Raw genomic sequence first — 24,688 nt, 5'->3', positions numbered from 1 at the left:
TGTTGTCGCAGCTGTTTTAATTCAATCCCCCGCCCCTGTCCAGCAGGAAACCCCTTATAGAAAACCCAAATCCTCATCTTGGAGTTTCTCCTTCAGCCAGGGCAGCACTTGGAAGAGGTTGACGTGAAAGTCTCGGGCGTGAGCAGGTACCTGCTTTTGCCGCTTCTGGTTTTTGCAGACATCCACTACTCCCCAGCTGATTACACCAACCTGCAGAGGCAGTGGGGTGCCATGGATCATTCAGTAGAATTCCTAATCCTGGAAGCATGACTGTTCCTAATTGTGTCTTAGCTGACCTAAAGGAATCAGGCTAGGGACCCAGCTCAGCCTCATTCTTGACACACACAGGCCAGACATGCAGTCCTAAGGTGAGGCAGGCTCTGCCCACCTTGAATTACTAGCCACATGCATTGAGCTTTCCTGCTTTGGGGCCCATGCTGAGCACTTGGCATCTCCCCAGATAGGAAAGGGAGGACTCACTTGAATGAAACGACTTCTCTTGTGAACTATCAAGGGGCCGCCAGAATCACCTGCAAGGAGAGGAGAAGCTGTAGGGAAAAGGACTCCTGGCCCTCGGGCACTTGCAACACAACCGGAGAGCGTTCTCTCACCTCTGCAAGTATTGGGGTCAGCATAGGGACTCACTCCTCCAGTACAAAGGAACCGAGGGGTGACCACCTCCGAGATGTCCTTGACTTTGTCATAGCCTGGGGCATATTGAGCATCTCTCTCACAGCTGCCTTTCTGTAGGGGAGGTGGGAAGCATGGAGAAAGGTAATGAACAGAGGTGGCTTAGGAAGGATTAGGGCCTAGAGTGCCTCCTTAGGATGCCCATTTCTCACCTTATCCCCATTCTTGATGTAGACCTCCTTCCGAGTCAGCTTCTTCTTCTCCTCAGACACAAACAGAGCTTTGATATCCTGTGCAGGGAGCAGTTCTTCCTCTGGACAAATAGACTGCATCACTTCAGCTGCTCCCACCACTGTCATCTCCCTATTGACTTTGTCACTCAGCAGATGTCCCCTAAGCCCTTCCTAGTGCTAGGTTCTGGGCCAGGCATCGTCTCTTCCTATTGCACCTCCCTCTCATGCCTCACTTGTCTCGGGATCTCATCCTTACTCTCTCCCCTAGTATGTCTTACTCTGTTGCTGGCAAGTGGTAGTTGGAGGAAGCCTCAAAGCTCGAGTTGTTCCCTCGGTGCAGGGGAGACAAATGGGCCTATAAAGGACAGGGAGAAAGAACAGCAAATTAGGCCTGCTCCTCACCCCAGTCCTCCAGCCTTTCCTCAGGGATCTGGATGCTCTCACCTGATAGTCGGGTCATAATTCAACTTATTCTTGAGCTTGATCAGGGCAACGTCATAGTCATAAAATTCAGGAATTCCTGCTTCTTTTTTCCCACTAATGTTGTAGTTGGGGTGAAATAGGACTTTTTCTATCTCCAGGTCCCGCTTCTTCTCTCCTGAAGTAGGAGAATAGGTACCACCTCTTTGTGGGCAGCTTCTTGCCTCTGGCCCCATGTCATTCCTAACTTCAAGTCTTCCCCATCCCTGACTGGTCTGGGGTGCAAGGGATGGGGCTGCATCGCAGATGAGTGGAGTGTGGGATCTGTAGAAAGTGGAAGGTGTTGCCTGGAGGGTGCCCGGGACCTTCAGTTGCATCCTTACCCACGCTGACCTTGATCGAGTGTTCCTTGTCGTCCACAGTAAAACAATGTGCTGCTGTCAGCACAAAGTACTCAGACACCACAGCCCCCATACAGCTCTCATGTCCCTTCGAAGGACGCTGGGAACAGAACAGTAGAAAGGGAAAATTCAACTTTCACAAACCACCATCTCTTACGGCCATTTTGCCCTTCCCCTACTCCCATTTCACCTTGACCTCACCTCCCCCAAGTCCTCACTACTGGGATTCTGTGCTTACAGTGACTGAGATCTTGGCCTGCCATGGTTGCTTGTGGTAATCGGTACCCGTCCTGTGTTCCCAAACCATGCCACAGAGACTCAGAGACTGGCTTTCATCTGGCAGAGAAGGAGAATGTGCTGAAAACTCGGAACACTTCATTCCCAAACGGCAGCAGCCTTTGGGTAGGAGTCTATGGGGAGCAGAGGCCCAAAAGGAGAAAAGGAAAGGCCACAGGTATTTGTTTCCTCATGTTAGGAGAAAACTGCTATGGTGGAGTGGAAAGGGAAAGAACTTGGGATCAAGCTATCAGAGGCCTGGCTGTTTTCAAGCCCAACCCTGTTGCTAGCTTGCTGCCCCTTGACCTCCTTTGGCCTCTGTTTCCACATGTGTCAAATATAGGACTATAGAAAGATCTCTGAAGTGCTTAGAGCTCTGTGATTCTAAGGTTAAGAAGTAAACAGTGCCAGGAAACAAAAATAGTGATACTGAGGTAGAGAAGGAGGAATGAAGAAGGCTTTCTAGGCAACTAGAGCTTCAGGGGTAGAGGAAGAATGAATTACTTCAGGGGAACCTGAGGAGAGTTGCGTTCTTTATTCCCTTGTATCTGCCTACCAATCATTTGGAAGAAAACGTTTTCCAGGTCTTCCATATCCTTGACTTTGAATACATGTTTCTCACCGTCTTTCTTGGAAGCCAAAGCATTGATGTTCACTTCGTCCACCAAAGGTCCAACCCCAAACACATAGATATCTGAGGGAGAAAAAGGAAGGATGAGGGTCCGAGCCCTGAGGAAGTAGGGTGCTGGGTCCTAGGCAGGTTACTCACCCAGATAATCCTCCCTTGGGTTTTTGCGATCCTTGCCGATGTATAACAAGTCCCGGATCTCATCAATGACAGTAATTGGGTCACCACCCATGTTGTGCAATCCTGCAGAAGAGACGGGACCATGAGGGTAGGAGATAAGATAAATTGGCTAGAGGCAGTGATACACGTGGCAGGGTGAGTAAGTTGAGGAAGGGTTAGAGGTAGTTGATCACAGGGCTTTAGGAAGAATTCCTTATAAAGGGTCACAGGGGAGATGAACAGCCAGCTATGAGTCACATTCAGGGCCCCAACCATGGGTATAGTGTTACAAGTGGACTTAAGGGCCGCATGCTGGTCTGAGAAGGTGGGGAGGCTGGGACAGGAGAGAGGTCCCTTCTGACCATCGGTCATGAGGATGATAACATGGCGGGTGCGGTTCCAGCCTTCAGGAGGGATGTCCTCTGGCCAACTCATCATGCTGTACACTGCCTGGAGGGCCCTCTTGGTGTTAGTCCCTGACTTCAACTTGTGGTCTGTGGAGAGGGAAGAGAGCATCACCTCACCTGGTCTTCCAAGCCATCTTTTAACCCCAGAGACCAATCTGCAACTGAAGTCTCACATCTTTCAACTTTTTAAGTTAATCATCATCACACGGACTTCCCTTTGACCACAAAGTGGCCCTTCCAGCCCTCAGCAGGTTCCCACTAACCTCCATTGCCCAATGACCCTGCTGTTCAACCTTTGACTACAAAGTGGTCCCCCTGTTGCCCTCAAGGTAGTCTCATGACCCCCTCCAGACAACACTCCTGAACCTCCTGACCCCAAAGTGAACCTCCCACCATTCCCTAACCTCTGACCTTCATAATTGATTTCATTGAGCCTCTTCGTGACCCAGTCTGCATTACTGCTGTCTCGGTCAGACACTTTGACCCAAATTCTGGGGTATGTGGCATATGTCACTAGACCATATCTTGGCTTCACACCATAACTTGCCACCTGTGGGTGAGGAGAACAAGGCGCCATGGCATTGAAAGAATACTGTGATTGGGAGACTTCAGCAACGTTGCTGGGACAGGGAGGCTCTTAGGAAGAGGCTCAAGCGCTGAGGTTCATGGAGGAATCAAGTACAAGGGAAGGAGGACAGAATAGAACCTGGAGACTTTCCTGGGGCCCTGCGGTTCAGAAGGGCTGTAATGATCAGGGAGCCAGTCTTGGAAGATCAGCGAGATTCCATTCCCCCAAGTTCAGGGATAGGAGGACTCCACCTTCTCAATTAAGTTGACTAGACACTTTTTGGCTCCTGTGAAGTTGCTGGCCCCAATGCTGTCTGATCCATCTAGCACCAGGTAGATGTTCATGGAGCCTGAAGGGTCTAGGACGATCTTCCGCTTCTGTTGTTCCCCTGGGTGCCAGGATAGTGACTCAGGCTTCAGCATGAACTATTCTCTTGTCCCTTCTCCGTTTTTCCCCAGTTCCCTGCCCTGCCTCCCCTCTCTGCCTTCAAACCTGGGCTGTGCCCATCCTCGGCATCAACTCCTTCTATGGTCTCCGTCAGGGAAGACAGGAAAGCTTCGGCCACCTCTTGAGGGGTGTCGTACGTGAAGGAGTCTGGGAGAGTCAGAAATGAGGTCAAATGTCTGGGAGTGTCAGGGACACAGTGACCAAAGAGATGGGGGATTGTGGGTTTCCAGGGTAGAAAAGGCTCAGAAGTGAGACAGTTCTAGAGGGAGGTTTAAAAGAAGTGAGGAAAGAGCAGGGTTGAGGTGGGGAGAGAATACAGTAGGATGCAAGATCAGGATCTGACCTGGGGGTACAGGTCAAGGGTCACCTTGGCAGGAAGGCTCCGTCCCGCTCCAAGAGCCACCTTCCTGACACGTTCGCCGCTGGGAGCCACGCAGGGTAAGCCCCCGGCTGCAGTGGTAGGTGACGCTGTCTTCAAGGCGGTACCGGCTGCCCACCTTCCTTGTGCCAATGGGGATGCCTGGGTTGGAGCAGTACCCCGCTGCAGAGGCATGAGACATGGAGGTAAGCGCTGAAGCCTGAGGCCCCGCGGGCAAGGTAGAGAGCAAGAGTTAACAGTGTCCAGGGGCAAGTGCCCACTCCTCAGGCTAGGCTCTGTCAGGGAGACAGCAATGTGGGGGGAGAGGATGCTTCTCACCTCCGTTGTCACAGATCGCTGTCTGCCCACTCCACCGGCCATTCACTTGGCAGGTGCGATTGGCAGAGCCCCGGAGAGTGTAACCGTCATAGCAGTGGAAAGAGATCTCATCACTCACATTGTAGTAGGGAGACCGGGGCCTGTATTCCCCGTTCTCGAAGTCCTGTGGTCTTGGACAGTGGATTGCTTTGAGAAGGGGAGACAAGTAGAAGTCATCAAGAGGGAAAGGCTGCCTCAGGTGTATCCCTCCTGGTCTCAGAGACCAGGTCACTGAGAAACAGAGCATTCCCAGTCCCGCAGAAGCTGCATCTTACCTACCCTTCAACCCATAGGGGTTTCCGCGGCTCCCCCCTCCCCATTGCTGAGTGTTCTCTTGACTTCCAGGGCTGCGTGGAAGCCCAGGGTAAATGCTTACTAAAGGTTAACTCCTCTTTTTTTTCCTTCCTTTCCCTCTACAACCCTAAAACTGCTCCTACTCCTGGTCAGCCCACCTTGTCACCCTGCCTAGTCTCATCCTAGTCCTGACCTTGCTGCCACCTGCCCTGTTTCTCCCTTAGGCCACTGCCCACACTCATTGCCCTCAAACCTCTGCACTCTGCCTTCTTGACAGTCTTTTGATCTTGAGTCTGCATGGTGCTCCAGGACCCCGTGGATCTGCAGGTACGTGTCTGCACGGGGTACGGGTAGAAGCCAGAAGGACACACGTACTCCAGTGCCTGGCCCTCTTGGAGAAGTTGGAAGGAGCCACCTTTGATCTCTACCCCCTCCAGAGAGCAGGATCCTTGAGGCCGGGCCAAAGACAATGGAGTGGTGGTCACACCTGAAGAGAAAGGCTGATGAAGCCTGGCCCCGAAAGGCCAAGGAGGGATGTTGGGGACAGCAGGAAGGGAAGGTTACCCTCACTTACCTCCAGACAAGAGGCCCAAGATGAAGGGCATCAGGCAGAGCTGGGGGCTGAGATTGCTCCCCATGGCGTTAGAAGGCAGGAGAGAAGCTGGGCCTGGGGCAGGATGGCGTGTCCTGGCTTGTTTTGCTTGTCTGCTTGGCTCAGTGTCCAAGCTGAAACTCCAGACCTAGACCTGGTCACATTCCCTTCCCCTGCCCCCCACCAGCTCCCAGCCTTTTATGCAATCTGTGTTCTGGCACCTGCAGCTTGCCCCGCCTGTCCTACCCACATCACTTTCCCGGAACATCCAAGCGGGAGGGCCCCGCTGAGCTGCCAGTCAAGGAAACAGAAACTGCAGAAGTCCCACCCTTTGCTGCCCAAGGTCCAGGACTCTTCCCTTCAGTACCTCCTCTCTGGCCTCAGCTCCTCCCCAACAAGCCCAGACCACCCACTTAGGGACCAGAAATAAGGATCCAGCTCACTCCCTGTTGCTTGTGTGTTATGGTGCAGAGTCCAGCCACTGTTTGTCCAGTGGGGTCTCTGACCTGCCTTCCTGTGGCTCTTGGAGTCATTCTGGCCTCCCCTTCCCCCCAGGCCAGCCCTACCTGGCCTCCAGATAGAGGCACAGACAGATGTGGAAACCACTGATTTTTATTAATTTCATAACTGGGAAATTCCATATGAAAGTGAAATGAGCATGAGTCAAGTCAAGCAGGGGAGAAATTTGGGGACAGGCCAAGGAGCGGGAGGTGGGGCAGCGAGGCAGTCCCGCTGGTAGGAGCCCTGAGGATTTCCCAGCTTGTGTGCGCTGCCTCTGGCATCCTAGAGACCCGGATTTACTCAACTAGGAGACAGCATGGGTCACAGGGTCTAAGGGTGGGCATTCAGAGGTAGAAGATGGAGGGGGGACAGATTCTAGCAGGACAGCAGAGGGCTCAGTGGCCATGACTAAAGGGGTAAAAAATTCAGAACATCCCCCAGGTGCTGCCTCAGCCAGGGCTGCATGCGGAAAAGATTGATGTGAAAGTCTCGTGGCGGCGGGACCTTGCTACGAGGGGCCCTTTTGCGGGAGTTTTTGTCAGCAGAGCCAAGGCAGGGGTTGTAAAGACCCCAGCTCACCAGACCCACCTGGAGAAAAGGAGAGAACTGGCTGGGAGGCTGCCACAGCTCCAGCTGTAAGCCCCAACCTCCCTAGATCCCTCAAAGGCCTCCCTCATCCCCCCAACAAGGCTGACATCCTGTAACCCCTGGGTCCTGCAAGCTTCCACCTTCTCACCTGAAAAAACCTGAATCTCCGCTCAAGGAAAACTGCTCCCCCAGATTCTCCTGCCAGCAAAAGGTGATAGGAGACAGGGTCATACAGGGCAGTGGACTGGTGTTCTGGCATGCATGCTGGCCACAGAGACAGGTGGCCTTCCCCTTTGGGAATCCAGGCATGGTGAGGGACTCACCCTTGCAGGGACTCTCATCCTCCTGGGTCCCACTGCATAGAAACTGGTCTGTCACCACCTCCCTGACATCTGTCAAGTTGGGGAACATAGTTTTTTCTTGGGAGACGACCTCAGCACAGCTTGTCCACTGCGGTAGGGGTGGAACCAGAGAGAAGGGAAGAATAAGCAGACCTGACTGGGTGCAATGGCTCACACCTGTAATCCCAGCACTTTGGGAGGCTGAGGTGGGCGAATCACTTGAGGTCAGGAGTTCAAGACCATCCTGGCCAACATAGCGGAATCCCGTCTCTACTAAAAATACAAAAATTAGCTGGGTGTGGTGGCAAGCACCTGTAATCCCAGCTACTTGGGAGGCTGAGGTAGGAGAATCACTTGAATCCGGGAGGCAGAAGTCGCAGTGAGCCAAAATCATGCCACTGCACTCCAGTGTGGGACACAGAGCAAGACTCCATCTCAACAACATCAAAAGAATAAGCAGACTCAGGGACACCTAGCAGGTTTGTGAGACTTGGGAGGAGGGGTGACCCACATCAGAGAGAGAAAGCAGCCAGAGCTGGAGAAGGAAGAGAGAGATTCTGCGAGCTGTCACAGGAGGATCCCAGCATCCCCAACCTGAGACCCTCACCTCCAATCCCATCTTAAGGTTAATGTTCAGTTTACTCCCATTCAAGGCGACAAAATGAGCAGGAACACTCTGTTTGTTCAGCAGTTCATTCTCTATAGTCAAGAGAAGGGGATATTGGTGCTGATCCTTTTACCCAGAATCAAGATTCCTGGCTTGGGGACTGCAGCCTAGTCCTTGTTATCACCCCTAAACCCCGGCCCCGGCTCTCAAGCACCATAAGTCCCAGCACTCACCATGGTCCCTACAGGTGCTGCCTTGAGGTCTCCGCAGAGCCAGATTGGCCTCCATGGTGCAGGGAAGGCAGATGGGCCTGGGGAGAAGAGCAAGGGTCACACCAGCCTGTCCCCAGTATCTCTTCCAGGGCTCTCCAGAGCACTCTCCCCTGGAGGGCACCCTCCCATCCCAGACTCCAGGCACCTGGCATGGGTGGACATCTTTACTTTTTGGGCCAGCTTCAGCAGGGCGATGTCATCACCATAGAACTCCAGGATTCCCTGGTTCTTTTTGGCAAAGACATCAAATCCTGGGGAAATCACCGCCTTCTCAATAAGGAATTCTTTGCCCCACTGGGATTTGGGGTCTCCTGGAAATGATATGCCAGATTAGGCTAGACCAGGGCTCCTGCAGGGGCCAGAGGCTGAGTCAGGTGGTGGGATCTGTGGCTTCAGGATCGGGAGCCTGGTGCATCCCTTGCCTTACCCACGTTGACCCTCCAGAGGGAGTGGTCCTTGCCATCGCGGAAGCAGTGAGCTGCTGTCAGGACCCATTGGTCGGAGATGAGGGCCCCCCGGCAGGTCTCTTGGCTCTTGGGCTACAGGGGGAACAGGTGATCTTCAGGGATTGCAGTATCTCTGGCCCATGGCCACTTTCACCTCTGGAATCCAAGTCCCGCCCCTCCTTCCTGGTACCTTAATAGTGACATGCCAGGGTGTCCTCTCTTGGTCAGAGGCGTTTGCTGACATGTTCCCCACCCCGCAGATGGTGTCTGTGAGCTTGGAGACATCTGTGGGTGTGAGGATCAGATGAGGAAGGAAGCAAATGAAGGGCACTGTGTCTAGGTTCCCAACATGGGCTTCTGACGGGCCCCTCACCATCCTCCCCACACCAGGGAGGGCAAAGCTCACTCACCCAGCATATGTTCAAAGACCTGGTGCAGAGCCTTTGTGTCCTGCAGAATGAAGGCATGCCTCTCACCATCCTTCTTGGACCCCAGCTCATTCAGTTCTCTCCAGTCCACATCCAGCTTGCCCACCCCAATGGCATAGATGTCTGTTGGGGAAGAAGGAAATCACCAGAATCCTGTGGCTTTGGGGCTACCCCATGAGACAGGAGGCTGTCATCTGAAACTCACTGTGTCCAACCAAGACCTACATAAGCTGGACCCCTGCGTCCTCCCCACTGCTACCTGTCTGCCCTCATTTCCTGCCACTCCCTGCCCTTCACTCTCCTGTAGCACACAGCCTCTTTGAAGTTTATCAAATCCTTAGGCGTAGTCACACCTCAGGCCCTTGGTCCCAGCTATGCCTCTGCCTAGTTCACTCCTCCCTGAGACTTCCACATAGCTCACTTTCGTACCTTTTTAAGTCTTGGCTCAAATGTCACCTTCTCAGTGAGGCCTTCCCTGGTCTTCCTGTCTAAAATTGCAATGCCCCAGACAAACCTTCACCCTCACTTTGGGAGGTAAGGTGGGAGGATCCCTTGAAGCCAGAAGTTTGAGACCAGCCTGGGCAACATGACAAGACCTCTTAGCTTGTGTCACCTACCACCTGCTGGGTTCTATGGTTTTCTTATCCTGTTTATTGCCTATAATGGTAGAATTGTGTCCCCCAGAAAGATGTGTTCAAGTCCTAACCCTTAGTATCTATGACCTTATTTGGGAAAAGGGTATTTGCAGATGTAATCAAGTTAAGATTAAGTCATACTGGATTAGGGTGAGCTCTAGTCCAATGACTGGGGTCCTTATAAGAAGAGGTAAGCCAGGCCAGGCGCAGTGGCTCACGCCTGTAATCCCAGCACTTTGGGAGGCCGAGGTGGGCGGATCACGAGGTCAGGAGATCAAGATCATCCTGGATAACACGGTGAAACCCTGTCTCCACTAAAAATAATAATAATAAAAATAAGAAGAAGTAAGCCGGGGCCAGGCTGGTGGCTCACACCTGCAATCACCAGGAGGCGGTGGTTGCTGCGAGCCGAGATCAATTGTGCCATTACACTCCAGCCTGGGCAACAAGAGCGAAACTTCATCTAAGAAGGAGAAGGAGAGGGAGAGGGAGAGGAAGCAGAGGAGGAAGCGGAGGAGGAAGAGGAAGAAGAAGAGAGCCAGGCGCGGTGGCTTACACCTGTAATCCCAGCACTTTGGGAGGCTGAGGCAGGCAGATCACGAGATCAGGAGTTCGAGACCAGCCTGACCAACATGGTGAAACCCTGTCTCTACTAAAAATACAAAGATTAGCCGGGCATGCTGGCACATGCCTGTAACCCCAGCTACTCAGGAGGCTGAGGCAGGAGAATCGCTTGAACCTGGGAGGCAGAGGTTGCAGTGAGGCGAGATTGCACCACTGCACTCCAGCCTGGGCAACGGAGCAAGACGCCATCCCAAAAAAAAAAAAAAAAAAAAAAAAAAGTGATTTGGCTGGCCATGGTAGTGACTCATGCCTGTAATCCCAGCAGTTTTTGAGGCTAAGGCAGGCAGATCGCTTGAGGCCAGGAGTTCAAGACCAGTCTAGCCAACATGGCAAGACCATGTCTCTACTAAAAATACAAAAATTAGCCGGGCATGGTGGCACATGCCTGTAATCCCAGCTTCTTGGGAGACTGAGGCATAAGAATCTCTTGAACCCAGGAGGCAGAGGTTACAGTGAGCTGGGATCCCGCCACTGCACTGCAGCCTGGGCTCCTGGGTGACAGAGCGAGACTGTCTCAAACAAATGAACAAAAAAAGAAGAAGAAGGGAATTTGGACACAAAGACACAGGCAGTGGGTCTCCTATCTACATAAGAGAATAGCATGTAACGACACAGAGGTGCACACAGAAAAGAAGGCGAGTTGAAGACAGAGGCAGAGAATGGGTTTATGCTGCCATAAGCCAAGGCATGGTTGGAGCCAACGGCAGCCAGAAAAGACAGGAAAGAATTCTTCCCAAGAGCCTTCCAAGGAAGCATGGCCCTGCAACACCTTGATTTCAGACTTCTAACCTCCAGAACTGTAAGAAAAAGAAATTCTGTGTTCTAAGCTACCCAGGTTTGTCGTACTTTGGTGAGTATTTTTAAATGACTGAATGAATAGAAAGAACTCAGAACATAACATGGAAACAAAACCTCAGATGTGGTCTTCCTCTGTAAAAGGTAGCATCTGGGAGAAGGGCCTAAAGCCAAGTCCTCCCACTGGAGGCCCTGGACCCACGCAGCAGGCCGCGCCTGTTCTCTGACTGTGGCGCCAGTTGGAGCTGCCCTCAGGCAGATCACAGAGTCTGCTCCTCTCTCAGCCTTTGCAACCCTTGTGGCGCATTTTTGCTCTCAGAGAGCCCTGCGTTGTGTGTAAAAGCAAGGTGCTTAGGTAGACCAAGAGATCTTCATCCAGGAGGCAATCTGGCAATGGCCCAGAGAGAAACAGTTACAGTTGGAGCTAGACAATGATCATGCCTTGTGCATTTTCTTTGACTATTTTCATTTGGTTTCCTACTTATTTTCAATAAAATGTTTTTGTAGCATTTGGCCCAGTGATGTAACCTTGGCCAGTGATGCTAAGGAGGAAGGGAGTGGCTTTAAATTTTGTCTTTCTTGGGCAGGAGTTTTAAAGAGGAATCAGCTTACCCCCAGGGCCAGGTGAGCTGGGAGGGAGCAGTGTGAATGGAAAGGAGAGGAGCTAAGGGGAAGATGAAATGTTGGGGCTCAAAACCGGTTGCCCTCCCTGTCTGAGCATCTCTCTCTGAAATTACTTTCTGATCAAAGGTCAGTGCAATTTGTGTTTAGTCTGAACCTGAAGAATTGTTCCTTTAGAGGCTGCAACTGCCAAAGCCTTAGCCAGCTGTGCTGCTGAAAGAGAAACCACCAGGGGCATTCCCTAGAGGGAATTGAGGTCTCTTCTTCCTGGAAAGTTTCCTGAAACATGAGATACTGATGATGATGATGATGATGATGATGATGATAACGACGACAGTCGTAGTCATGGCTAACATATGCTGGGCATTTTTCTGTGCCAGGCAGGCAGTGTTTCTCTGAGCATCTTCCCCTGTCAGCTTGTGAGCTGGGTCCTAGTACTATTCCCCTTTCGCAGATGAAGAAACTGCCCATGGCCACAGCCCACTGAAGATGAAACCAATATTCTCTGTCTAAAGCTGTTGATTAAAAATAATAAAGGCCGGGGCCGGGCGCGGTGGCTCAAGCCTGTAATCCCAGCACTTTGGGAGGCCGAGATGGGCAGATCACGAGGTCAGGAGATCGAGACCATCCTGGCTAACCCGGTGAAACCCCGTCTCTATTAAAAAAATACAAAAACTAGCCGGGCAAGGTGGCGGGCGCCTGTAGTCCCAGCTACTCGGGAGGCTGAGGCAGGAGAATGGTGTAAACCCGGGAGGCGGAGCTTGCAGTGAGCCGAGATCCGGCCACCGCACTCCTGCCTGGGCGACAGAGCGAGACTCTGTCTCGGAAAAAAAAAATAACAATAACAATAATAATAATAATAATAAAGGCCGGGTGCGGTGGCTCACACCTGTAATCCCAGCACTTTGGGAGGCCGAAGCAGGCGGATCACGAGGTCAGGAGATCCAGACCATCCTGGCTGACATGGTGAAACCCTGTCTCTACTAAAAATACAAAAAAAAAAAATTAGCTGGGCATGGTGGCAGGCGCCTGTAGTCCCAGCTACTCGGGAGGCTGAGGCAGGAGAATGGCGTGAACCCAGGAGGCAGAGCTTGCAGTGAGCCGAGATTGCACCACTGCACTCCAGCCTGGGCCACAGAGCGAGACTCCGTCTCAAAAATAAATAAATAAATAGAAATAATAATAATTAAAAAATTAAAAATTGGCTGGGCACAGTGGCTCACGCCTGTCTATAATCCCAACATCTTGGGAGGCCAAGGCAGGCAGATCACTTGAGGCCAGGGGTTTGAGACCAGACTGGCCAATATGGTGAAACTCCGCCTCTACTAAAAATACAAAAATGAGCCGGGCATGGTGGCACACACCTGAAATCCCAGCTAGTCTGGAGGCTGAGGCAGTAGAATTGCTTGAAGCCAGGAGGTGGAGGTTGCAGTGAGTTGAGATCCAGTCACTGCACTCCAGCCTGGGCAACACAGCAAGATTCTGTCTCAAAACAAAAAATTAAAAATTAATTTTAAACAATTTGTAAAGATGGGCTGAGCATAGTGGCTCATACCTGTAATCCTAGCACTTTGGGAGGCTGAGTTGAGAGGATCGCTTGAGCCCAGGAGTTTAAGGTTGCAGTGAGCTATGATTGCACCACTGCACTCCATGGGTGGACATCTTTACTTTCTGGACCAGCTTCTGGGCCAGCATGGGTGGATATCTTTCCAGGGATAGACCCTGAGTGACAGTGAGACACTGTCTAAAAAAGAAGAAGAAGAAGGAAGAAGGAAGAAGGAAGAAGGAAGAAGGAGATAAGGTTGAGACCATGGGCAGTAGTTTGACTCCAGACTCTTCAACATGATACTCAGTTGCCTTTGTACAGAACAACACAGAAATAAAACCATGTGGCTCTGGACCGGAGCTAAGATGCTGGGATCCCTGGCTGAAGATATCATGACTTCTGCAGGAGCAGCACAAATGTGGTGGCAGTGGCAGGGGCTCACCCAGATAGTCATTCCTCTTCTGGTTGATATTCAGGATCTCTCTGATTTGGTCAACAGCTGTTTTGGGAGAGCCACCCATATTGGACTTTCCTAGAACAAAGAGAATAAAGACTTCTTCTAGGTAATATCAGGATTTCCCAGGGCCCTGGAAGAGTAGGAAAACATTTAGCCTGGGAACCTCGACACTTACACTGCCTATAAGAGCTTCAAAGTATACTTTTAGACTGGGCATGGTGACTCACGCCTGTAATCCTAGCACTTTGGGAGACCGAAACAGGTGGATTGCCTGAGCTCAGGAGTTCGAGAGCAGCCTGGGCAATATGGCAAAACCCTGTCTCTACTAAAACTGCAAAAAATTAGCGAGGTGTGGCCGGGCACGGTGACTCATGCGTGTAATCCCATCGCTTTGGGAGGCCGAGGCAGGCGGTCACCTGAGGTCGGGAGTTTGAGACCAGCTTGACCAACATGGAGAAACCGTGCCTATACTAAAAATACAAAATTAGCCAGGTGTGGTGGCACATGCCTGTAACCCCAGCTACTCCAGAGGCTGAGGCAGGAGAATCACTTGAACCCGGGAGGTGGAGGTTGCAGTGAGCCAAGATCACGCCATTGCACTCCAGCCTGGGCAACAAGAGTGAAACTCCATCTCAAAAAAAAAAAAAAAAATATATTAGCCAGGCGTATAACAAACACCTGTAGTCCCAGCTACTCTGGAGGCTGAGGCACGATAATTGCTTGAGCCCGGGAGGCAGAGGTTGCAGTGAGCCAAGATCATACCACTGTAGTCCAGCCTGGGTAACAGAGTGAAACCCTGTCTCAAAATATATATATATATATATAATATATAAATATATAAATATAAATATATGTATATATAGTTTTACTGAAATTTTCTACATTCCAGGTACTGGACCAGGTGCTTCCTATACTTTATCTCATTTAATTCTCATGAAACCCCAGGAAGAGTCGGTATCCTCATTTTATAAACTAAGTCCTGGAGGAACTGTGTAATTTAGATAATATTAAGAGGCAAATGACAAGGCCAGATCCACTACAGACTGTTCCTTGCATCCGTGCCCCTCGACATTCCTGCTTGAGAGCCACGTTTCCTCACCTATCTCCAAGTTACCTCCCAGATGGTAACAAGAGCTAACACAAAGCACTTTCACACAGGCAACTTAAATAGCTTTCCATAAAAATTGTGTAAGGAAAGGAGGACAGCTATCATGATCATCGTTGCTGTCGTTGTGGTTACAGTCATCATCATCAACATTAATTCTATTTGTTTTTTAATTTTATTTTATTTTGAGACAATGGAGGGTCTCGGTCTGTTGTCCAGGCTGGAGTGCAGTGGCATGATCTTGGCTCACTGCAACCTCTGCCTCCCGGGTTCAAGCGATTCTCCTGCGTCAGCCTCCCAAGTAACTTGGATTACAGGCTTGTGCCACCACGCCCAGCTAATGGTTTTTTATTGTTAGTACAGACGGGGTTTCACCATGTTGACCCCTCTGATCTCAAACTCCTGACCTCAAGTGATCCACCCACTTTGGCCTCCCAAAGTGCTGACCACACCCAGCCCTATTTTATAAATAAGAAACTGGGCCAGGTGTGGTGGCTCATACCTGTAATCTCAGCACTTTGGGAGGCTGAGGCAGGAGAATTGCTTGAAGCCAGGAGTTTGAGACCAGCTGGGCAACAGAGCATGGCCCCATCTCTAAAAACAAAAAACCAGGGCCCAAAGTGTCAGGCAGAGGGAGAATCAGAACTCAGGGCTTCTGACCCCATATTGTTGCCCCTTCCACTATTTCAGACACACTCAGAGACCAGGATACCCACCGTCTGTCAGAAGGATGATGGCATGCCGGATTTCCTGCCAGGCCATCGTTTCCATGCCAAGGAGTCGCATTTGATTGTTCATCATGAGATAGACACTGTTTAGGGCTGCATAGGTGTTAGTCCCAGTTCCATTTTCATGATCTGGAATATGCCAAAAGGAAGGACTCTCTTAGAAACGTCCCACCTACCACCAAGGGGTAGGGGATCACTCTATTTCCCCAATTATTGGAAATGCAATTTTTTTTCTTTTTTTTTTCTTTTTGAGACAGAGTCTCGCTCTGCCACCCAGGCTGGAGTGTAGTGGCGTGATCTTGGCTCACTGCAACCTCCGCCTCCCCAGTTGAAGCGATTCTCGTGCCTCAGCCTCCCAAGTAGCTGAGATTATAGGCACTGGCCACCATGCCCAGCTAATTGTTTGTATTTTTAGTAGAGATGGGGTTTCACCATGTTGGCCAAGCTGGTTTCCTGACCTCAAGTGATCTGCCCATCTCAGCCTCCCAAAGTGCTGGGATTACAGGCATGAGCCACCACACCCGGCCTGGAAATGCAATTTATCAATTGCTCTGATAAACTCAGACATTTGCCATTCAGATAGAGATTTGGCATCTTTGCTTGTTCAAACATGAAAAGCCTTTCCACCTTAGAGATTTTCATTGCATAGGGCCGGGCAAGGTGGCTCACACCTGTAATCCCAGCACTTTGGGAGGCTGAGGTGGGCGGATCACAAAGTCAGGATCACGAGACCAGCCTGACCAACACAGTGAAACCCCGTCTCTACTAAAAATACAAAAAGTTAGCCAGGCGTGGTGGCAGGTGCCTGAAATCTCAGCTGCTCGGGAGGCTGAGGCAGGAGAATCACTTGAACCCGGGAGGCAGAGGTTGCAGTGAGCCGAGATCGTGCCACTGCACTCAAGCCTGGGTGACAGTGCGAGACTCCATCTCAAAAAAAAAGGAAATATTCATTGCATAACCCCAATCCAAGACCACACTAAAGTCCCAAGATTCAAAGATGAGGTTTCCAAAACCTTGAGAGGCTTCAGCCATTTGCTAAGTGCCAGCAGGCAACTTTACATGGTGTATGGGTGGCTGATGACATGGGAAGATGGCAACGTGCAGCCATGCAAACCAGACAGTGTGGTTTTGGCAACTGGAAGGAATTGAAGACCTGCACAGTGTCTTTGGACCTGCAGCACCTTAGAATGAGCTATGAGCTGGGGACAGCTGGGCTCCCCCATCATAACCCTGGACGTTGAAACTACCCCAGACTTGTGGGACTTAGGTGCCACCAAGAGGCCTCACACTCTTTCTAACTCATCCAGAATTTGTTTGCAGGCCCTGAGAGGGTCCATCTTCGCCTCTCCCATCACCATCATGTGATGACACCCGTACCTTTGTAGTTGGCATTTTCCAGGCTGCTGATCACCTCAGTTATATCCCGGGAGTTGACGTTCAGGACAGACATGAGGACTTTGGGCTCTGAGGCAAAGGTGATAATGGCAACACTCACATTGATCTCAAAGCTGAAGATCTGTGTGGGGCAAGTGAGAGGCAGTGTAAAGGGCCCTGAAGTCAAAGGGGAGATGGTAAGAGAGCAAGCAAAGAGCTCTGGAGGAAGCAGAGAAACTGGAGTGAGACCAACAGAGGCTAGGACCAGTGGAGACACTAGGAAATGGCTGTTAGGAAGAAGCTATGGGCCAGGTGCGGTAGCTCATGCCTGAATCCCAACACTTTAGGCAGGTGGATCACCTGAGTCAGGGGTTTGAGACCAGCCTGACCAACATGGCAAAACCCCATCTCTACTAAAAATACAAAAATTAGCCTGGTATGGTGGCAGGCACCTGTAGCCCCAGCTACTCAGGAGGCTGAGGCAGGAGAATCACTTGAACCCGGAGGCAGAGGTTGCAGTGAGCCAAGATCATGCCACTGTACTCCAACCTGGGTGACAGAGAAAGACTATCTCAAAAAAAAAAAAAAAAGTAACCTCTGTTGAGCATCTTTCTCTTTGACAGACTCTCTCCTCATTTAATCTTCACTCAACCCTGTGAGGGGGCATGATGGCCCCTATTTTATGGACAAGGAAATTGAGGCATGGTGCCTCATGCCCCTTCCCCAATCACATCATGAGGAGGAGGTGGAAGTGGGATCTGAACCTGTCACATGACTCTCAGTCACTGCTCGAACTTGTATGTGTTGCTGCCTCACAGTGCAACAAGTTACTTAATTTTGAGTCCCAAGAGAGCACAGAAACTGCCCTCTTTAAAATGTAGGTGGGAGGGGAAAATCATTTATAATATTACATGAAGTATTGTGAAAAGCATAATTACAAAACAAAGTTCTGGTGAGGAACTTAAACCAGTGGCTTCCAAACTTCTATCACACATATTTTATTTATTTTATTTTATTTTTTTTGAGACGGAGTTTCGCTCTAGTTGCCCAGGCTGGAGTGCAATGGCACGATTTCAGTTCACTGCAACTCCACCTCCCGGATCCAAGCGATTCTCCTGCCTCAGCCTCCCAAGTAGCTGGGTTACAGGCGTGCACCATCACACATGGCTAATTTTGTATTTTTAGTATAGACGGGGTTTCACCATGTTGGTCAGGCTGATCTCAAACTCCTGACCTCAAGTGATCCACCTGCCTCGGCCTCCCAAAGTGTTGGGATTACAGGCACTAGCCACCACACCTGGTCTATCACACACATTTTAAAGCCTGCACAAAATGTTGAAGTTTTTTTTTTTTTTTTTTTTTTTTTGAGACGGAGTCTCGCTCTGTCGCCCAGGCTAGAGTGTAGTGGCCGGGTCTCAGCTCACTGCAAGCTCCGCCTCCCGGGTTTACGCCATTCTCCTGCCTCAGCCTCCAGAGTAGCTGGGACTACAGGCGCCTGCCACCTCGCCCGGCTAGTTTTTTGTATTTTTTAGTAGAGACGGGGTTTCCGTGTTAGCCAGGATGGTCTCGATCTCCTGACCTCATGATCTGCCCATCCTGGCCTCCCAAAGTGCTGGGATTACAGGCTTGAGCCACCGTGCCCGGCCATAATGTTGAAGTTTTAAGAGGAAATTATTAAATGTTAAATTATTAATCTGATTTAAATTATTCCACAGGGGCACCAGTATTTTTCTCTTCACTCCTGTGTGTTATCTCGCTACCTTTCTGTGGAGACCAACCACTGTTCTAGATGATGAATTCCTGGAAAGCAAGACCTCAGGCTTTCCATGTTTGCTGTTCCCCAGCCCCCAGCACAGTGTCCTAACAGTGCTTGTGGAATAAAAATGATGGTTGTATAAATTGAATTCATGATTCCTACATGGCATGAGTATAATCTGAGAAGGCTTCCAGGAGGAGGTGGGCTGTGAGTGGGGCTCTGAGGAGGGGAAGGAGACAGAGAGAGATAGTGAGCGCAGGAAGGCCTCTGCTGCAGGCAGGCTCCTGATTCCTGACCCTGTCCACCATGAGGGAGGCGCTCTCCTTGAAGATGAGAAAGTCATTTTCCGACACACTCTGCGAAGAGTCCAGGAGCAGGTAGAGGTTCAGGTGCCCAGAGCGCTGGATTTGGATTTTACGGCCCAGGCTTTCTGGAGAAATGTGGAAGGGGAGGATTGAGATCCCCACCTCCTTCCTGCGCTCTTGCCAAGCGGGTCCAGCTTCTCTGCCTCCCTCCCTTCCAGTGGCTGAGCCCACCAAGGCTCCTGGCCTCCAGGAAGCTCGCACCCTCCCTTGCTCCAGCCCAGATCCAGCACCCTGCTCAACCAGAAACCCCACCTCAAACACTCACCCTTTGTCCTCTGGGTGGGATTGGTGGCCCCAAGCATGTGGGAGAAGGAGGTGCCCAGGGCAGGGGCGACGTCCTCAGGGAAGTCATAAGAGTAGGGCTCTGTGGGGGGAGCCACACAGGGGTCAGCCAGGGCAGTGGCCGGGTGTGCTGGGGAGTCTCAGGAGGGTAGGGCAGCTACTCACGGCGGCAGATGGGCTCTGTTCCACTCCAGACCCCGTTGCCCTGGCACTCCCGCTCCGCAGACCCCGTGAGCACAAGATTCGAGGAGCAGCGATAGCGGACCTTGTCCCCGTGACCAAAGCGGGAGCCTGTCCGCACCGCGCCCAGCGAAATGCCTGGGTTGGGGCAGTGGCCAGCTGCGAGCGAACAAAGGAAGGCAGAGGTGAGCCGCCCCTCCCATCAGGCTCTGCCTCCTCAGCCGCCTCAGTTGCCGGCAGAAGCTTCCCAGTTCCAACCCAGGGATGCACCCGTGTCTGTCCCAGAGCCCCCAGAGACCCAGGGAAGAAGTCAGCTGATGGTCCCTCCACTCCCTCAGGGAACATTTGTATTTCATAAACCATAGTGAGGCATCCCTACACACCCATCAAAACGGCTAACACTGAAACGACCCGTAATTCCAAGTGTTGGAGAGGATGCGGAGTGACTGGAACTCTGTTACCTTGCTGGCATGTATGTGGGTGAAACTTTCTCAGCCTCTACTACAACTAAAAATATGCCAGCCTCTGATGTGACAATTCCACATTTAGATCATTTACTCAAGAGAAGCAAGTGCATACATGTACCAAAATCACATGCAAGAATGTTCCTAGAGCTTTACTCCTAATGGCCCCAAACTGAAAATAACCCAAATGTCCATCAAGAGGGGAATGGATAAATTGTAATATATCCATATAATGGAATACTACACAGCAATAAAAAAGAACAAAGTACTGATACACACAACAGCCTGGATAAATCTCACAGGCAGAATGTAGAACAAGGGATGCCAGAAGCAACAGACCACATCCTGCATGATTCCATTTACAGGAAATGTAAGCACAAGGTAACTAGTCCATGGAGACAGAGGTCGGAAGAGCCATTACCTTGTGGGAGGGGACAAGAGGGAACCTCATTCTCTGTCTTGGGTGATGATTAGATGAGTGGGTGCATGTGTAACAAATTGTTGAGCCTAATATTTAAGATTTGTACATTTTACAATAGGTAAATTACGCCTCAATTTTAAAATAAGTTAGAGTCACGTCTGAATAAATGGCCATTTGGCAAAGACCCAAGGGCATGAGTGGGGGGCCATGGTCTGGACCACTAGATGAAGGTGGTCCTGCTATCTTGTGGACTCTGTGTCTTCTGTATGATGTGCTGAGGACATGATCCAAGAAGCTCCCAAACCCACAGGCAAATGCTGCTCCAGGAAATCCTAGGAGCCCTACTTCTGCCAAGCAGAGCCCCTCACCATTCACAGCGGCAGCAATAACCATGATAAAAGTGCTTATGGGCCAGGCGTGGTGGCTCATGCCTGTAATTCCAGCACTTTGGGAGGCTGAGGTGAGAGGATCACCTGAGGTCGGGAGTTCAAGACCAGCCTGACCAACATGGAGAAACCTCATCTCTACTAAAAATACAAAATTAGCTGGGCGTGGTGGCGCATGTCTGTAGTCCCAGCTACTCGAGAGGCTGAGGCAGGAGAATTGCTTGAACCCAGAGGCAGAGTTTGCAGTGAGCCAAGATTGCACCATTGCACTCCAGTCTGAGCAATAAGAGCAAAACTCTGTCTAAAAAAAAAAATTATTATGGCCAGGTGTGGTAGCACATGCCTGCATTCCCAGCTACTCAGGAGGCTGAGGTAGGAAGATCACTTGAGCTCAAGAGTTTGAAGCCAGCCTGGGCAACACAGCAAGATCCCGTCTCTTTTTTTTTTTTTTTTTTTTTTTTGAGACAAAGTCCTGCTCTGTCGCCCAGGCTGGAGTGCAGTGGCGCAATCTCTGCTCACTGCAAGCTCCGCCTCCCGGGTTCATGCCATTCTCCTGCCTCAGCCTCCCGAGAAGCTGGGAGTACAGGCGCCTGCCACCATGCCTGGTCAATTTTTTGTATTTTTAGTAGAGACGGGGTTTCACCATGTCAGCCAGGATGATGCCAATCTCCTGACCTTGTGATCCGCCCACCTCAGCCTCCCAAAGTGCTGGGATTACAGGCGTGAGCCCCCGCGACCGGCCAGATCCTGTCTCTTAAAGAAACAAAAACAAGGCCAGGTGCCCTGGCTCACGCCTGTAATCCCAGCACTTTGAGAGGCCAAGGTGGGCAGAATCCCCTGAGGTCAAGAGTTTGAGACCAGCCTGGCCAACATGGAGAAACCCTGTCTCTACTAAAAATACACAATTACCGAGGCGTGGTGACACATGCCTGTAATCCCAGCTACTTGGGAGGTTGAGGCAGGAGAATCACTTGAACCTGGGAGGCAGATGTTGCAGTGAGCCGAGATTGCACCACTGCACTCCAGCCTGGGCAACAAGAGCGAGACTCCGTCTCAAAAAAAAAAAAAAAGTGTACATGGCGTTTATCAGATTCCAGGGCTGTTTTTCTTGGTTTTGTTTGCTTGTTTGTTTGTTTGTTTTGAGACAGAGTCTCACTCTGTCACCCAGGCTGGAGTGCAGTGGCACGATCTAGGCTCACTGCAACCTCCGCCTCCCAAGTTCAAGTGACTCTCCTGCCTCAGCCTCCCGAGTAGTTGGGATTAACCACGCCCAGCTAATTTTTTGTATTTTTAGTATAGATGTGGTTTCACCATATTGACCAGGCTGGTCTCAAACTCCTGACCTCAGGTGATCCACTCACCTCGGCCTCCCAAAGTGCTGGGATTACAGACATGAGGCTCCACGCCCAGCACTTTTTTTTTTTTTTTTTTTTTTTTTGAGACAGAGTCTTACTCTGTCACCCAGGCTGGAGTACAATGATGTGATCTTGGCTCACTGCAACCTCCACCTCCTGGTTCAAACGATTCTCCTGCCTCAGCCTCCTGAGTAGCTAGTATTACAGGCGTGTGCCACCACACCCGGCTAATTTTTTTATTTTTAGTAGAGACGGGGTTTCACCGTGTTGGCCAGGCTGGTCTCGAAATCCTGACCTTGTGATCCACCCACCTTGGCCTCCCAAAGTGCTGGGATTACAGGCGTGAGCCACCGCACTCCAGGGGCTGTTGTGTATGCTTACTAATGTTAACTCATTTAATCCAGATGGCAACCCCATGAGGTCAGCACTCACTATCCTCGTTTTACAGATGGGAAAACTGAGGCTTAGAAAAGTTAAATAACCTTCTCAAAGTCTGTCAAAGTCAGAGCAGGGCTTGGAATCCAAACCTGGCTTTAAAGGCAAGGCATTAAAGCATAGTACTTGACTGTCTCCCAGCATATCTTTCCTACAATAATTTGTGGGGCCTGAATATGAAGTGTTGCTTTGAGGCATTTAGAAAAGCCGGGCACAGTGTGTGGAGGCTTTATGCTACATCTGAGGCTTAGCACCAGCTGCCTGGGGCCTGGCCCTTGCAGACTTGTGATGTGTGACCTGTAGACGTCAATTTACCAGAATCCAGGAATATTATTATGGCACACTGAACAACAGACTCCTATCCCCACAGAGGCTTCCTGGATGCACATGGGGCCCCAGGGTTCCCCAGGAGACCCCAGCCCCCGTGTAGCCCATCAGCCAGAGCACTCACCCCCATTATCACACACAGCTGTTTCTCCATCCCACATGCCGTTGGGGCGACACTGACGCACAGGCGAGCCCCGCAATATGAAACCATCCTCACACTCGAAGCTCACATTGCCACCCACTGGGTAGGACCCCAGCCGTGGGGTATAAATGCCATTCTCAAAGGAGACAGGGGCTGGACAGCGCACAGCTGGAGAGAGAGGAAGTGGGTGGGGAAAATAGGGCTGGATGGATAACACCTGGGCTGGGGATTAAGCAGGTGATTTTATACCGGAATGCATGGGAATGGCCAACTGGCTGTCAAAACACTGATATATTAGGTTGCAGCATGTGAAATTGCTGTTTTTGGCAACTCATTGAATATTGCCAATTTCACAGAGTCTAAGTGAATCGATTGATAAATGACCACTTCCCTCAGCCCCCTGAGGGCCATGGCCTCCCCAGACACTCCCCTTGGGATCCTCAGATGTCTAGAGGACTCCAGCACCATTCAGCTTCCATTCTGAATGGTCACTACTAGACAGTCAGTTGTACATAAAAAGTCATCCCCGGCTTTAGTACCCCACAGTCTCCATCAAAACCTGTTCCCAATTCCTTGCTACTGGCAATTGACATTTTCTGGATATTTTGAAAAGCCCTCTGCAAAAGCAACTTCGCCATCTAGTCAGGTTAAGTCCCACCCTGAGCAACTCCGAAACAAAAGTTCTGGGGTGGCCCCTGGTGTGGCACCCTGAGCAAAGCCCACAGGGAGCCTCACGTTTGCAGACCGCCTTAGTCAGAGACCGGGTGGCTCTTGGGGTCTGCCACTGTCCGCTGCTCTTGCACAGCCGTGATGCTGGGGATGGGTACAGGCCCTGGGGACAGGAGTAGATGAGAAGGCTCCCAGGGGCCCAGCCATGGCTGAGGGTGAAGGTGCCACCAGAGATATTCACATTCTGAGGGCAGGAGGTAGCCGAGTCTGCCGGACCTGGAGGCGTGGGAACAAGGAGACAGCAATGGAGAAAGAAGGAAGACACAGAGGAGAAAAGGAAAGCAAAAGAGACTCTGTTTCACACGTGGGAACTCAAGCTGGGAGCACCAGCCTCACACACAGGACCCTGAGGTTCCCCCTTCCCTGCCTCCTACCTGGGTACAGGAACAGCAGGCAAAAAAGAACCATCAGTGGGTCCATGGTGTCCTCCCTAGGGACAGCGAGAGGCAGAGAGCCGCGGGAGGGAAAAGGTCATCTGACTTCCCGAAAACCAGAGCTGGCTCAGCAGCTGCTTCATTGCTGCCAGAGAAGAAAACCCAGGAAGTGGCAAGGGGGATGGTCTTCTGTTAGGGAAATAATAAGCAGGGATTGGGGACTGAGCTGAAGGGTGGAACCTTTGCCCTGTCTCCCTGATGCTAATATACCTATAGAGTCCATAGATCTCCCCCACAGGCTTTGTGTACTGCCCCCATGCTCCACCCATCCATGTGTGCACATGTGCACCAGACACGCATGCTCACAAACACGCAGGCAAACACATATTTGCGCTCGTGTGTGCACACATGCACCTTGCTCTTGTGTGAATAGTCTAAAGCACACAATCCCACAAACCATCCAAAATATTGCAAAATATTTTATTTAAGTAAAGTTTTAGTGTTATTTTGGGTTTTACCAAGTGGGTTTTACTTTCTGAGAGCCTAGAACAGTTCTGTCTTCTTGAACATAAATGTCCAAGGGGGGATGAAACTAATTTTTTTAGAACTTCTT

At 50.8% G+C, this 24,688-nt stretch overlaps 1 protein-coding gene across 4 annotated transcripts; it reads right to left on the bottom strand.

Moving 5' to 3' along the window:
• On the bottom strand, window positions 1–24,218 carry LOC111523926 (complement C2). 4 transcript variants are annotated; one of them, XR_004228963.1, is made up of 23 exons: window positions 24,076–24,218; window positions 23,708–23,917; window positions 22,955–23,140; window positions 19,428–19,601; window positions 19,246–19,344; window positions 18,912–19,045; window positions 16,863–17,001; window positions 15,474–15,614; window positions 13,638–13,727; window positions 8,957–9,097; window positions 8,737–8,831; window positions 8,528–8,639; window positions 8,246–8,411; window positions 8,062–8,138; window positions 7,829–7,920; window positions 7,204–7,330; window positions 7,029–7,078; window positions 5,774–5,866; window positions 5,453–5,686; window positions 4,867–5,052; window positions 4,537–4,710; window positions 4,215–4,316; window positions 3,970–4,110 (listed from the first exon to the last, which is right to left on the bottom strand). XR_004228963.1 is itself a non-coding variant. In XM_023188881.2 (20 exons), exons 3-20 carry the CDS (start codon window positions 5,835–5,837, stop codon window positions 55–57), a joined length of 2,295 nt encoding a protein of 764 aa, XP_023044649.1. In that variant the 5' UTR covers window positions 5,838–5,866; window positions 7,029–7,078; window positions 7,204–7,285; the 3' UTR covers window positions 1–54. The 4 variants fall into 4 exon arrangements, 3 of the variants coding, with proteins under 3 accessions (XP_023044649.1, XP_031791529.1, XP_026303908.1); XM_023188881.2 differs by lacking the exons at window positions 7,829–7,920; window positions 8,062–8,138; window positions 8,246–8,411; ... (10 more) ...; window positions 23,708–23,917; window positions 24,076–24,218 and adding exons at window positions 1–210; window positions 481–530; window positions 612–744; ... (7 more) ...; window positions 3,110–3,241; window positions 3,566–3,704 and having other exon boundaries at window positions 3,974–4,110; window positions 7,204–7,285; XM_031935669.1 differs by lacking the exons at window positions 3,970–4,110; window positions 4,215–4,316; window positions 4,537–4,710; window positions 4,867–5,052 and having other exon boundaries at window positions 5,198–5,686.
• Window positions 24,219–24,688: the final 470 nt, after the last annotated feature.

Source organism: Piliocolobus tephrosceles, chromosome 5 (genome assembly GCF_002776525.5).
Source record: "Piliocolobus tephrosceles isolate RC106 chromosome 5, ASM277652v3, whole genome shotgun sequence".
NCBI lineage: Eukaryota > Metazoa > Chordata > Mammalia > Primates > Cercopithecidae > Piliocolobus > Piliocolobus tephrosceles.
Note: the sequence above shows the minus strand (reverse complement) of the source record. Positions and strands in the feature narration are given on the sequence as shown.